At 38.4% G+C, this 14123-nt stretch overlaps 1 protein-coding gene across 2 annotated transcripts in view; it reads left to right on the top strand.

Annotated features, from left to right (window-relative positions):
• Positions 1-13014, top strand: part of rnf145b (ring finger protein 145b) — a 28387-nt gene extending 15373 nt beyond the window's left edge. For both annotated transcript variants that reach the window (XM_056262233.1, XM_056262232.1), the window contains 6 exons: positions 926-1101; positions 2888-3028; positions 3146-3328; positions 7322-7469; positions 11759-12115; positions 12328-13014. In XM_056262233.1, coding sequence (XP_056118208.1) covers positions 926-1101; positions 2888-3028; positions 3146-3328; positions 7322-7469; positions 11759-12115; positions 12328-12759 — 1437 coding nt within the window. In that variant the 3' untranslated portion in view covers positions 12760-13014. The remainder of the gene's footprint in view (positions 1-925; positions 1102-2887; positions 3029-3145; positions 3329-7321; positions 7470-11758; positions 12116-12327) is intronic.
• The last annotated feature ends 1109 nt before the right edge of the window (positions 13015-14123 follow it).

The raw sequence follows: 14123 nt of genomic DNA, 5'->3' as shown, positions 1-14123 counted from the left end.
CTGACGCGATGCACAGTGAATCACACATTCAGCGATTCATTCACTCCTTGTACAGCACAGACTAGTGGGGTAAACATGAGGCTTAGGCAGAGACATTAGCTCAGTCCTGTTTGAAATTAGGACTGTGCTTTATGCATCGTCTATGGTAATATAATAGTAGGCTACCTTTATAAACTTAATAAAAGCATGATTACAAATGTGATATTGATTTTCTGCAACAGTTCACTAAACAAGTGACTTACATTTTAGACAAAATATTGTCTATTTCCCCAACAAAAACAAGGCCAGAGCAGAATGTTTCTTAGCAACACACAGTGGGGTTTTGTTTCTATAATATAATTGTAATATAATCTAATAATATTTGAAACCATTAAACTTATTGCATTATTTATGCAATTGTGAGATATCTTGTTTGTTTATATTATAATAATTTTTTGATTACTACTAGTGATTGTTTGGATAATTTTATGAAATAGTTTATAAATATAATATGAATGCGCTATAACATAATTTAAGATTCATATAGAAAGCGCGCTTTCCAAGTTATAAGACAGTGAATACCGTCTGAATAACTTCAACAATATATAGTCAATTACTTTCTTTCTCAACTGTCTATGTTCACTTGTGACATAACCGAATGTTTTCGACATTATTTTGTGTCTATTTGTCCTTTCAAAAGGCAAGATGAAGTGAAAATGTTTTATTTGGTTAAAGATGAGCCATGAATTATTAAATTGAAATATTTTCCAAAATATATGAAATATTTTTGTTTTATGAAAATGTGGAGCAAAATAAGGCTTTACAATGTAATTATGCTTTCGTAAATATTTCTTCTCAATTGTTCATTTTTATTTGAAATGTAAATTGTTGAGCTATTTCATCCTGCCTGCCAATCACTGAACGCTTGGTTTCCTGTGTTCTGCAGGTGGTGGAGGTGTATGGTCTGCTGGCTCTGGGCATGTCTCTGTGGAATCAGCTGGTTCTGCCTGTTCTCTTCATGTGCTTCTGGCTGGTGCTGTTCGCACTGCAGATATACACCTACTTCAGCACACGGGACCAGCCGCCCTCCCGAGAGAGGCTGCTCTTCCTGTTCCTCACCAGGTTTGACTGCTGCACCTCTGCACCATACAGTTCACCTACTTGATTGACACGTACACACTGGAAAGTTTCAGGAGTAACACCCTCTTTTTAAAATGGGAGTGTGTCTCCTGAATTATCGTTCTGTGTGTATAGTGAACACGACTCAATCCCGGAATCATGATGATTGACACAGTGGTAACCATAGCAACGTTCTGCCGTCTCGCGTGTTTGGTATTCACTATTTTTGACCAAATTCATATTACAGCGACAAAAGACTCGTTCTTAAATTTAAAGGAATAGTTTACCCAAAAATGAAAGTCCTGTGATTAATTACTCACCCTCTTGTCGTTCAAAACCTGTACGACTTTTGTTCATCTTCGGAACACAAATGAAGATCTTTTCGATGAAATCTGAGAGCTTTCGGTCCCTCCCTTCGGCTACACAACTGACACTTCAAAAAGTTCATAAAGAAATGGTAAAACTAATTTTAAATGAATTGAGCAGTTTAGTCCAAATTTTCTGAAGAGACTCGATTGCTTTATATGATGAACAGATTGTATTTAGGCTTTTATTCACATATAAACATTCATCAAATCACGCGTCAGTTGTGGTAAACGGAAGCTCAAGCATGTTCGCTTGACGTGCGAGAAACAATGAGGTTCATTCAGTTACGCAGCACGTTTGAGCTTCGAGGTTTGACCAATGAGGTTTGTTCTCGTGCTTCAAGCAGGTTCGGTTGATTTTCTGTTTATGTTCACTAATCAATGTTTAAATGTGAATAAAAGCCTAAATTCAATCTGTTCATCATATAAAGCGAACTAAACCACTCAATTCATATGGATTCGTTTTATTATCTTTTTAATTAACTTTTTGAAGCGTCAAAGTGGTAGTTGCATAGCTGTCAATGAAGGGACAGAGATCTCAGATTTCATCAAAAAGATCTTCATTTGTGGTCTAAAGATGAACAAAAGAATGAATTTTGTTTTTGGGCTTGTTTGAACTTGGATCATAAAGCGGTCAGGTTTATGGAGTTATTAATGTGGGCAGGTGCGGGTCATGATAATTTGGTCTTGTTTTCAAAATAAAGCATTTGGATTTATTTAGATTTATCATAGGTGTGTTATTGTTTGTTGTTTTTAGCAAGATCTGGCAACGCGAATGAGTCAAGGCTCATACCTCTTTCCTTGTGGTTTTCTTCCACTGCGCATACAGAAGAGCGTTGATTCACGCGTTTAATTGCGTTATTAACAACTAGTTGCTCAGTTTGGTTCCGTATGTACAATTATTCTAATTCCGGTTGTCACTATCTGCATTTTTTTGAGAGTGGGGGATTGTTCAAGGGATTGTTCACTCAAAAACATTTTCTTCTGTTGAATATTTTAAAGAATCTTGGTTACCTGCCAGTTGACAGGAGCCATTGACTTTCATACTATTTTTTTTTTGTTTGATTACCAACATTCTTTAAAATAACTTTTGTGTTCAACAGTAGAAAGAAACTCATACAGGTTTGAAACAACTTGAGGGTAAGTGATGACTACGTTTTTGGTGAACAATCCCTTTAATTTGGTTGTGTATTAACAACTGACATTAGCTACGGTGTGGAGTCACACTTGATGGAACTCTCTGCATTTAACCAGCACAAACGTTACCGTCTGCACATAACCCTGAATGCATTGCAACAAAGATTTAGAACAGCACCTTTATCATAAACTAAACTGGATACTAGGGCAGTAGAAGACTAAAACACCATTCAACAATATCTAGCACATGTGAATGTTTAGTTTGTGGTTGTGCGTGTTCTCTGCAGTATCGCTGAGTGCTGTAGTACTCCTTACTCACTGTTGGGGCTGGTCTTCACGGTTTCTTTTGTGGCGCTGGGCGTCCTCACTCTCTGCAAGTTCTACCTGCAGGGTTACAGAGCTTTCATGAATGACAACGCCATGCACAGGTGAGAAACATCCAACCAAATTAGGCTTTCGATACTCCTTTTCAAAACATGACATTTTTGCAGACATGTATATAGATTACTGTGCATCCAGTGATGCCTTTCTCTTCTGGTTTTCAGAGGCATGACGGAGGGGATCACTCTACTGATCTTGGCTGTTCAGACTGGTCTCATTGAGCTCCAGGTCATTCACAGAGCTTTCCTCCTCAGCATCATCCTCTTCATCGTGGTGGCCTCCATCCTGCAGTCCATGCTGGAGATTGCTGACCCCATAGTTTTAGCACTGGGGGCCTCCAGAGACAAGTAAGAGCCCCAACACCTCTTGCCTGACATCATGCCTGAACAGAATTAAGGGTGCTCCTATTACCGGTAGATAACAGCTTTATATAGAGAGCTAATCAGATGACGCAAAACTCGATAATATAAAGATTTATTAAAACCGCATTAAGCCCTGAAAGAGATACTGTTCCCCATGCGGCTTTCTGTGCTCCGAGACGGAGTGGAACACGGACAAGCAAAGTGATCTTTGAGCTTCGGGTTCGTGCCTAAACGGTTAAATACACGCAGAAATATGTCAAAATGCTCAGCTTGGTGAGTATACGCTTAAATAGGGATGGGAATTGATAAGAATTTAACGATTCCGATTCCATTATCGATATTGCTTATTGATTCGATTCCTTATTGATTCTCTTATCGATTCTCATTGGGTGAGGGAATAAGTACAAATTGTTTATTTGTATTAACTCGCTTTAATATCTGATCAGAAGACACAGCACAGAGTATTAGGGGTGTGAACCTACACTGGTCTCACATTAAGAAAATTAAGTCTGTAAAATAAATTTTGATTAAAAAAAAATTTAATTTAAAAGCAGTGCTCATTCATCAGTGTATAATGTTACACGTGTTGCTGTGTGGCCAAATGTTTCTGCATATTGGAGGTAGTTCCCCCCCTTTGACGAAATGGAAATTTTACACGTGTTGCAAGTGACCGTATTATTAGGCGAGTGTGTGTGCGCTCGTGTCTCATATGAGTATTATATGTGCGTGGAGAGTTTGTGTGCGCGCGCGTCTCATATATGTGCGTGGAGAGTTTGTGTGCGCGCGTGCGTCTCATATGAGTTTGTGTGTGGAGAGTTTGTGTGTGTGTGTGTGTGTGCGCGCGCGTCTCAAATGAGTTTGTGTGTGGAGAGTTTGTGTGTGTGTGTGTGTGTGCGCGCGCGTCTCATATGAGTATGTGCCTGGAGTGAGAGTTCCGTGCATCTCGTGTGTGTGGAGTTTGCGTGTACAGTATGTGCGTGAGCGACTTTAGGTGTGTCATTGTGCATTTCATATGTATTTGTTTGAGCATTTAGCAGTATACATGTATGTTTGACTACGTAGTATATGTGTATGCAAGTCTTTCATATATGTGTGCGTGAATGAAGTTTGAATTTAGCTCTAGACGGCGCCTCATATATATTGTCGTCTTTTCGCGTGAAATATAACCAAACTGTAGAGCGCTTCTGCCTCGATGCCATATGTTTGCTGCGTTCTGAACCAAAACAACGCAGCGCGTGTGTGACGTCATGACACATTTGCAACGAGCGGAACCGATAAGCGGAATCGTTAAGCAGGCATGATAACGGTTCCAAGGAATTGGTTCACTGGGCACCGGTTCTGAAGAAGGCTAATAAAAGCTATTATTCTCAATATCGGCCATCAGCAGATTGTTTAAAAACAGCCGATTATCAGGGCCAATTATATCCTCTCAATCAAAAAGGTTGCAGAAAAACGTGTCCGACTGCAACTCGCACTGTGTGTGAAGAAAATCTCTCGTGTTGAATTTAGGGCAAGTTAATGCGACAATAACGCATTAACATCTAAAAACAGCTACATAAAAGCAGGCACTATTTGACCTTATGAATCACCCGTAGTTCAAGTCAGGGTTGGCAGGTCTGCCTATTTGTTGCGCGCCGGATGAGAAGCACAGCGCCAGCTAGGACTAATGTAAATGTAAATACTGACTTCACCCTATGCTGCAAGAGACATTTAGTTTTACATTCATAGTTTTACAGCGTGAATAAAGTCTAAGTGTATATAGGAAAAATGTATAGGCCTAATAAACGTAGCCTTTTATAATCTTTCATTTTGCTCCGTTGTGTCCATACACTAACCTGAGTGTGAAAATATATGCATTTGCCAGCCGTAATTACATTCACTGTCGTGTGCTGCCACCTACTGGAGGTACCAGGTCACAACACACTTACTTCAATAAAAGGATGACTAAAAACTCAATGAAGTAGGGAAATACCGTTAATTATGCCACGAACTGCAGAATCTTTAAAGACAAAATACGGAAATCAGCATGGAGGAAGATTGCTGATGTATTTGGGTTTTCAGGTGAGATTCTTAATTCAGTTAACGCAAGCCCTGAGGTAAAATGTCTAGTATCTGAGGACAGCAACAATTGTGTTTAATAGTACAGCTTACAGTCATTACATTACATCCAGTACTGACTAGGGCTGCAACAAACGATTATTTTGATAATCGATTAATCTAACGATTATTAGAACGATTAATCGACTAATCGTCGATTATTTCGCAGACTAATCAGTAAGTTTGGAACGATTATTCAGCTTTTCCAATTAGTTAAAACATTGAGTTATACATATTCTAACTATAATATAAAAAAAGAAAATCACTTCAGCTTTTGAAATAGTTGTTTTAATTAACTTTGAGCCAACTAAACAGGTCATTCTCTCTAAGTTTTCAGATTTCGGTCCAACTCAAATCACACACAAATGCTCTCTAAGCATTGTTTAGGCCCACTGCTTTTCTTAGAACTGAAACAGAAAAAGGGACATTTACTTCAGGACACAAAGAATGGTAAAATATTAATCTGCAAACAATTATTATAATTATAAAATTACAATCTTTTTTTACATGACAATTGAGCTGACAGAGACGTTCTCATTCCCTTTTAATTTATAGTATGATAAAGTAACTGCCGTGATATTCTTCCTATATCATAGGAAGGACATAACATCTCGTTTTGTAAGTCTTCATGATTATTGAACAAAATACAGGCAAGTGATAAGACTATAATAATACCTAATATACTAATAGTGTTACAATAATAAAAACAGCCCTGACTCCTAAGCTCGATCAAGCTTTATTCTATACAAAATAAGTCATCACATTACTGTAATTATATTACTATTGATAATATTATTACTATTATTAGTAGTATTGCATTCTCTAATAAAGAGAGATTTGCCGCTGGTGGTTAGTTAGCTCCAGCTGGAGAACACTCACTTCTCACCGGCTCCTCTTTTGCCGGGATGTTTCCTCTTGCACCCCAACATTGCACACGACAGCATTCTTGATTTGAAGTTTTGTGAAACTTTCCCAAACCTAAACCTTGCTAGTTCGGATTCGTTTGCACTGTCATAATTCGCGCTGTTTTCTCTTCTACCGCAATAGCATTTGCAAGGGCTGCACTACACTAGCGCTACAGCGCCGTAGCGTTCAAATCGCGGGATTGCAGGCCCTTACATTAGGTCACGTGAGATCAAACGACTACTCGACAACAAAGATATTTGGCGACAAATTTTTATTGTCGACGTTGTCGACAACGTCGACTAATCGTTGCAGCCCTAGTACTGACCATATCTCAATTTCATAATGTCCTTAAACGTAACAATATTGTTGACTACAAACTAATAATAAAATGTGCTAGAGCCTTTCTCAGCACTTGTATACACAGTGATGGGAACAACAACGATGCCCTCGGTTTTACCGATTCAATTCGAGTCCTGAGTCCTCATCCTTTGGAAGTGCATGCAAAGTGGATTTGCTTTGGCAGCGCAGAAAATAGCATCTTCTCGACATGTCCACAACATGAACCAAACTGCAGTGTTTGAGGGCAGGTCAAAGTACACGTTGTTCGCAAACAGCTATATAACACACTACATAAAAGGTAATAATAGGACCGAAAAAGCATAATAGGAGCACTTTAACAAGAAGAAGGTTTTAAACAAATGGGCTGGTCAACCATTACAGAATTGACCTAGCTTTCAAGAAAAATCTTGAGACCGTATGAAAAAAAAAAACAGGAAATGTTAAGAGATACTCAGTGTAGTTCTCAATGCACGTTTTTGTTTCTTTTTTAAATTGCAGTGCGCATGTTTTTTATTCTAAAACATGTTGTTTTTATAAGGATTTTACTCGGGGAAATAAAATCTTCTCGAGTACTTGCTTGGGGGTATGTCTGAGGACCTGTATCTTGAGCTTTTCTTGTTTCTTCTGTTCTCACAGGAGTCTGTGGAAGCACTTCCGAGCAGTGAGCCTGTGTCTTTTCCTGCTGATCTTCCCTGCTTATATGGCTTACATGATCTGCCAGTTCTTCCGCATGGACTTCTGGCTGCTCATAATCATCTCCTCCAGCATTCTCACGTCACTGCAGGTACACACTCCTCACACACAGCACGCGTATAAATAAACACTTTATCACAGCGCTTTTTGTTCGTAGATCAAGTGCTGTAGTAGTATGTTGAATTTCTTTTATTTTTATGGAGAGACATTTTTGCTGTTTCGGTAAATTATTACATTTTTTTTTTTTTCTTGAATATTTCGCACAATGAAGGAAGGGATTTAAGAATGGAAAAAACGAAATAATGCGAAATATTTATGTATTTATAGGGCTCGACATTACCACTTGTCCGGGACAAGTGGATATTTTGAAGGGGCAAGTGAAAGAGAATTTTACTTACCCAACCGGACAAGTAGCCTGATTAAAACTTAAGTGATAAAAAATAACTAGGGAAGCATCGAAACGCAAGAGTGATTCTGATTTTATTACATTCCGTGTAAACAGCGATTCATAATGGATATTGTGTTTCTGGTCTCGCTGTTGAGGCTCGCGCTGCCTGTCTCTTTGTGAGAGACTTTCGTAGAGAAGTCAAAACAAATGAGCAAAACAACAAGCATAAGAAACTCACAGAACAAAAGGTACAAATTTCAAATGTTGGTACTGCCCTGTAAGCAACATAACACGACCAAGGGAGCTGTTTTGCCGAATATTATCACGATGGCAAATGTTACATTCATTTTATAGTTCAAATCAACAAGTAGTTAATATTAAATTACTTATATTTTAGACACTATTGACTGTTGTTCTATTTCACCAATGAAAAAGATCACAGCAGAAGAACTATTGCGTTCGGCAGTGTTTTGTTACTGAATGATACAGCGTTTTGAATGAATGATTACTCATTAAGTGACTTGCCGCCACCTACTAGCAGTTTTATGTTTAGAAGTATGCATACTTCTAAAGTATGCATACCCCCCCCCCCCATTTCTTATTGGTATATTAAAAAATGTACAAAAACAATCTCATGCCATAGTTTATTGCAGTTGTAATTTTGCAGTGTAAATAATTTAATTTGACTGGTAAGAGCCCCATAGTCTTATTATTATAATTAACTTTATTGTAAGAATTTGACATTTTAAAAAAGGTTAAAAAAGAATTGGCTCTCATAAAGGTAAATAACAGCCCTGGGGTAATTATCAAAAATATGCAGATTTAAGTATGTAAAAGCTGATAGAACACTGATTAAAATATTGCTTCAGAATAAATCGTTTGTTTGACTTTTTTTCTCAGGACAAGGACAAGCACATGACAAGGCTTAATGTCGAGCCCTGAATCGCGATTGAGGTTTTTTTTTGTTTTGTTTTTTAATTGAGAACAAGCAAAATACAAGCGAGAAAACATAAATACAACAGAACAAAAATGCAAAGGCCGATACAGTATGAATTGAGTTCTTTTTTGTGTCTTATCGCCCTTGAATGGTTTAAAAGCACTTGAATGAATGATTGATTGGCTGATCATAGAATAGGCATACATGCAGACCATCCTCGGTCGGCCGCTCTCTCGCACATCGCCAGGGCTGGTGAGTGGAACCCAGATAGCGTGACCATATACTGCAGGGGTCGGCAACACTGGCATGCGGAGGGGTAATTGCTGGCATGTGAGCAAAAGCGAGAGAGGTGTATGCATTTCATTCATATAAAGTACCTCGCACCTGCACACAGATCTACATTTTGAGGTAATCATTCCTCAGAACACAGCTTGTTTTATTAAAGGGGACATAACACACGCAGTTTCTGCCAATCTCATGTTAATCTTGAGTACCTATAGAGTAATGCTGCATCCTTCGTATCTCCGAAGAGTCTTTAGTTTAATCAGATTTATAAAAGACAGATACGCTGTACCGAGTCTTTCCTGGAGGTGTGCTGTGCAGCGCTGCCGACGACTCCCCGAACTTGCACGTTGACGGGCGCGCTCTTGCTTTGGCTCTGGTTGATGTGTGCACACGCTCTTGCACATACAAGGAATTTCGCCCTTTATGACGTCATACAGGGACCGTGTATTTGGCACAGAAATACTCCGTCATACGTCCCAACCAATGTTCCCTCTAATTTTTTTTCTTGCTGAGCAAAACTTTTTTCTATTGGGTGGACATTTTTCGCCACCTGAGCAAAAATATTCTTTATACCTGACCTGTACAGCATACGCAGAAACACAATGGTTTCAACATTCAGTTGTAACTTTTACCTTGAATGTGCCATTTCTATTTCATTTGACCCTTGATGTAACTTATTGGTATCAAATCATATTTTCGAAAAACAAGCTTCTTAACAAATTAAGAAGTCACTAAATGAAGCACATTTTAGGTTACCTGATATTTTTTTTACAGTGCTGTTAACTGTACAGTCTTTACCAAGAAATCCTATGAAAAATAATTTACAAAATCTTCTGCAGGACAGTTCAATTCTTTACAATAATAGAATATAGTATGAAAGAAAAGTAAGCTGTTACACTGAGATGGTTTTGGAAAACCATAAAGTGTTTTTGTACAGTCAATTAATTGTGTACAGGAAGCATTAAACCATCAAAGTTAAATGATTGTTTATTGCTTATGAATTTCCAATATTTTCTTTAGCAGGGGGTTTCAAACGTTTTAATGGCAAGGAGCCCTAAACAATACCCTTGTGAGATTCTTTATTTAGGCTTATAATATAATAAAATATAGGCCTAATATAACCTAAACAATACCCTTGTGAGATTCTTTATTTAGGATTATAATATAATAAAATATAGGCATAATATAATATAAAAAAAACGAATTGAAGTATTTGAAGTGATATAATATATCAGTTTAAATGCTTAAATTTGTTTACATATTATATTATTATTATAATATGAAAACAAAGCCTTTAAATAGATCTAATAGCCAAATATTTTCAAGAAAAGTGAATGTGAACTCTTTTATAATCTAACCATCCCTGAAACTCCCCCACACACAAAAACATCTATTTAAACTAATGATGTATTTTTGCACGCGGGTGGGTGTGTAATTGTTACCGTTCTGTGTCCATCAACCATTATTTACACCACTTTAATCAAACCACTCTTCTTTAAAACATTATGATGTGATATTATTTCACATGTCTTTGCGTTTCTCGTTGCCTCTCGTATTGAGCTATCCGGTCCGCACACACGACTCACTGCCAATCACACGCGCTCACATCGTTCTCTTTCTATGAAAACTGTAAACTGCATTCACCAGTTTTCTCTCTATAGTGGTTGACCAGAGCACTGCAATTATTTCTCACTTAAACTACAATCAAATGGATTTCCCCACATGTTTCGCGTCAGTCCCCTGCGTGTCATTTTACTCTTTTCTGCGCGGCCGCCGCTTATAAGTGCGCGGCCACGCACGTGCGCAGCTTAGACGGAACATTGGTCCCAACTCGGGTTTTTTATTTATTTATTTATTTACTTTGGCCATGTTTAGCATCATAATCCAACTCTTTAACAGCGTAATTAAGTCAGAATGCATGAAATAGCATTAGACATTCCCTTTAAGTTAGGAGTTATAAATACTATTAAAGTGAGTATTAAACTGTGCAAGTCATTGAAAGCGCACAGCTCTGACAAGCCATCAAGTTATTGACTGGCAGCTTACAGCTTGTTTCACTGTACATAGTTAAAGGCTATACATTTCGTAGATATTCAATCAAGTATATTAAGTTCTATTAAACATTCCACACACATCAGAATGACTGATGCATGCATACCCGGTCACTTCATGTGCTTACCGGTACTCTGATCGGATCGCTATCCAATCGTGAAAAGACCAGGGGTAAATGAGAGGGTAAATGCTTTTTCCAAGAGAGAGGGCTTTTTTTTTTTTTTGCATTGAAGGTGAAACTGGACAAAATTCATCTGGTTGTAAATGGAACCGTTTTAACAAAACTGATTGCTATCCGATGAGTAAAAAAGCTTGAAATGACCAGGTGAAAATAGGCCCATTGGAAATCTGTTCTTCAAAGTCTTAATTTAAACCTGAAACAAACTAATGATGATTTTGACACATTTAGAACTCTTTTTTTTTTTAAAGTGCGTCAGAAATGTTAAAGGTTCTGCATTATTTCTTTGAGGGCCATTATGAATATTTAAAATATTCATATGGGAGTAGAGGGGGGAGGTGTCTGAAACTTAAAAATGGCACTTCATGACAAAGAGGTTGCCGACCCCTCGTATACTGTAACGCTACCCAAAGGAGGCCAAGAAGGGGAAAAACTGATGCTGGATAATTGTGTTAAATATTTTTGACAGCCCTAAAATAATTAATAATTATGTGTATTAAATAATGTATAATCTAGTAAAAAGGATTCCCCTCCTCTCAGGTTCTTGGCACCCTTCTGATCTACATCCTCTTCATGGTGGAGGAGTTTCGTAAGGCTCCGGTTGAGAACATGGATGAAGTCATCTACATCGTGAACGGGACCTACCGACTCCTGGAGTTCCTGGTGGCCGTGTGCGTGGTGGCCTACGGGGTTTCGGAGACCCTGTTTGGAGAATGGACTGTAATGGGCTCCACCATCATCCTGGTTCACTCCTACTATAACGTGTGGCTAAGGGCCCAGCTGGGCTGGCAGAGCTTCCTGTTGCGCAGAGATGCAGTTCACAAGATCCAGAACATGCCCACTGCTTCCACATTACAACTCCAGCAACATAATGACATCTGTTCGATCTGCTTTCAGGTAAAAGGGGGTGTTTAAATTGTGTTGGTTTTTTTTTTCTTTCTGTATTGATATTTAGCCCTAGTTGTTTGGAATTGATTCTTGAATCAATCGTTTCCATTTGAAACTGAATTGGCTCTCGCTATCCATTACTAATTTGTCAACAGGTTGATAATTTCTCTTCTTATCTTGGCCGCCTAGTTTTAAACATTGTTTCTTGCTTCCATCCTTAGGATATGAAGTCTGCTGTCATCACGCCTTGCAGCCACTTTTTTCATGCCGCCTGCTTAAAGAAGTGGCTGTACGTACAAGAGACATGTCCTCTGTGCCACGGGCAACTCAAAAGCCAATTACAGCCAATTAGCTCTCCAGGTGCCGCCGCCCAAGGCACTCCACCGGCCAATCAGAACCCAGCAGAGGTGGAGCAGGAGCAGAGTGATCCACAGATTGAGTTGGACACTGAGGAAGGCACCCAAGCAGAAAACACTCCCCTAATGATAACCTCAGCCGAGCCCGAAATTGAAATGGACTCGCTATCGGGGAGCTCCAAAGCCCAGCCCAAAGAATGTGACGTAGGGACAGATGGCAGCGCATGCCCAGCTGGTGGTTTGGAGGATGAGGATGATGGTTCATGCAGCACATCAGATGTCCAATCCTCTTCATGAGCAAATGACAGCGCTCAACTTATCAGCCTATTAGGTGTCGCCACACACACTTCATATTGCCAATGTTGAGGACTACATGGTTAAGGGGATAGTTCACCCCCGAAATAAAAGTCCTGTCATCATTTAATCACACGTAAACACTTTTTCAGTGGAACACAAAAGGAGATATTTAGAAGTTTGTTCTAGCTGCTCTTTTCCATGTAATGAACAGGAAACGAGGACTCCAAAAATGACAAAAAAACATCTCCATACAAGTAGTCTGTGAATCAAAGTTTTCTAAAGACTTACCAATACTTTGAGTAGGAAACAGACCAATATTAGGTTGTTTCTTAAAATGTACAAATGTGTATATCTTTATAGAGCTTTCATTCAATACATACATGCATATATATATACACACAGGTGAAACTCGAAAAATTAGAATATCGTGCAAAACTTCATTTATTTCAGTAATTCAACTTAAAAGGTGAAACTAATATATTATATAGTCGTTACATGCAAAGTGAGATATGTCGAGCCTTTATTTGTCATAATTTTGATGATTATGGCTTACAGCTATGAAAACCTTTTCACAATATTCTAATTTTGAATGTGGGGTTTTCATAAGCTGTAAGCCATAAGCATCACAATTATAACAAATAAAGGCTCAAAATATCCCACTTTGCATGTAACGAGTCTATATAATATATTAGTTTCTCCTTTTAAGTTGAATTACTGAAATAAATGAACTTTTGCACGATATTCTAATTTTTCGAGTTTCACCTGTATATGTGTGTGTGTGTGTGTGTAACGAAAGCTCCATGGAAAATCTGCTAAACTCCTGCCTTTGTGTTCCACAGTATGAATTTGAAATGGTATGAGTAAATGATGACTGAGTTTTAATTTTTGGACTCAACTGTTGCTTAAGACTGGTCACATGTCGCTCAGCTCACCGATGCATTTACTTACTTTTATATGATCTATTCACATTATTGCTGGTCGAACGGACATTTCAGAATACTGCCCTAAAGAGGCAAAACGATAAAACTGAGTTCCTACAGCGTTTTGACTTTGACGGGCAGGAAAGTCATCTCTATGGATGATTCATGATTCTACGCCATGCTATTTGGTCTGTTTAGATTATTAGAAATGAGATGTGTGTGTGTGTATAAATGTGTTTTGGAAGCGCACCCCAAAAGAGCCACTGTTGAATCCAGACCCCTGCAAAGTCAAACTGAGGAATGTTATTTAAAGTGCCATTGAGCCACTTCATCTTGTGTTTTATCACAGCGAGCCTCTCATTAGTCACCCCAGTTTTAAAGGGATGTACGAAGCCAGGAGGCTTTTTCATACATATTTTTGTCTCTCTTTGTCTTTGCCATGTG

This window comes from Rhinichthys klamathensis, unplaced genomic scaffold (genome assembly GCF_029890125.1).
Source record: "Rhinichthys klamathensis goyatoka isolate OS25496 unplaced genomic scaffold, OSU_Roscu_1.1 h1tg000191l_1, whole genome shotgun sequence".
NCBI classification, from domain to species: domain Eukaryota; kingdom Metazoa; phylum Chordata; class Actinopteri; order Cypriniformes; family Leuciscidae; genus Rhinichthys; species Rhinichthys klamathensis.
The sequence above is the reverse complement of the archived record's forward strand: the minus strand, read 5'-3'. Positions and strand labels throughout refer to the sequence as shown.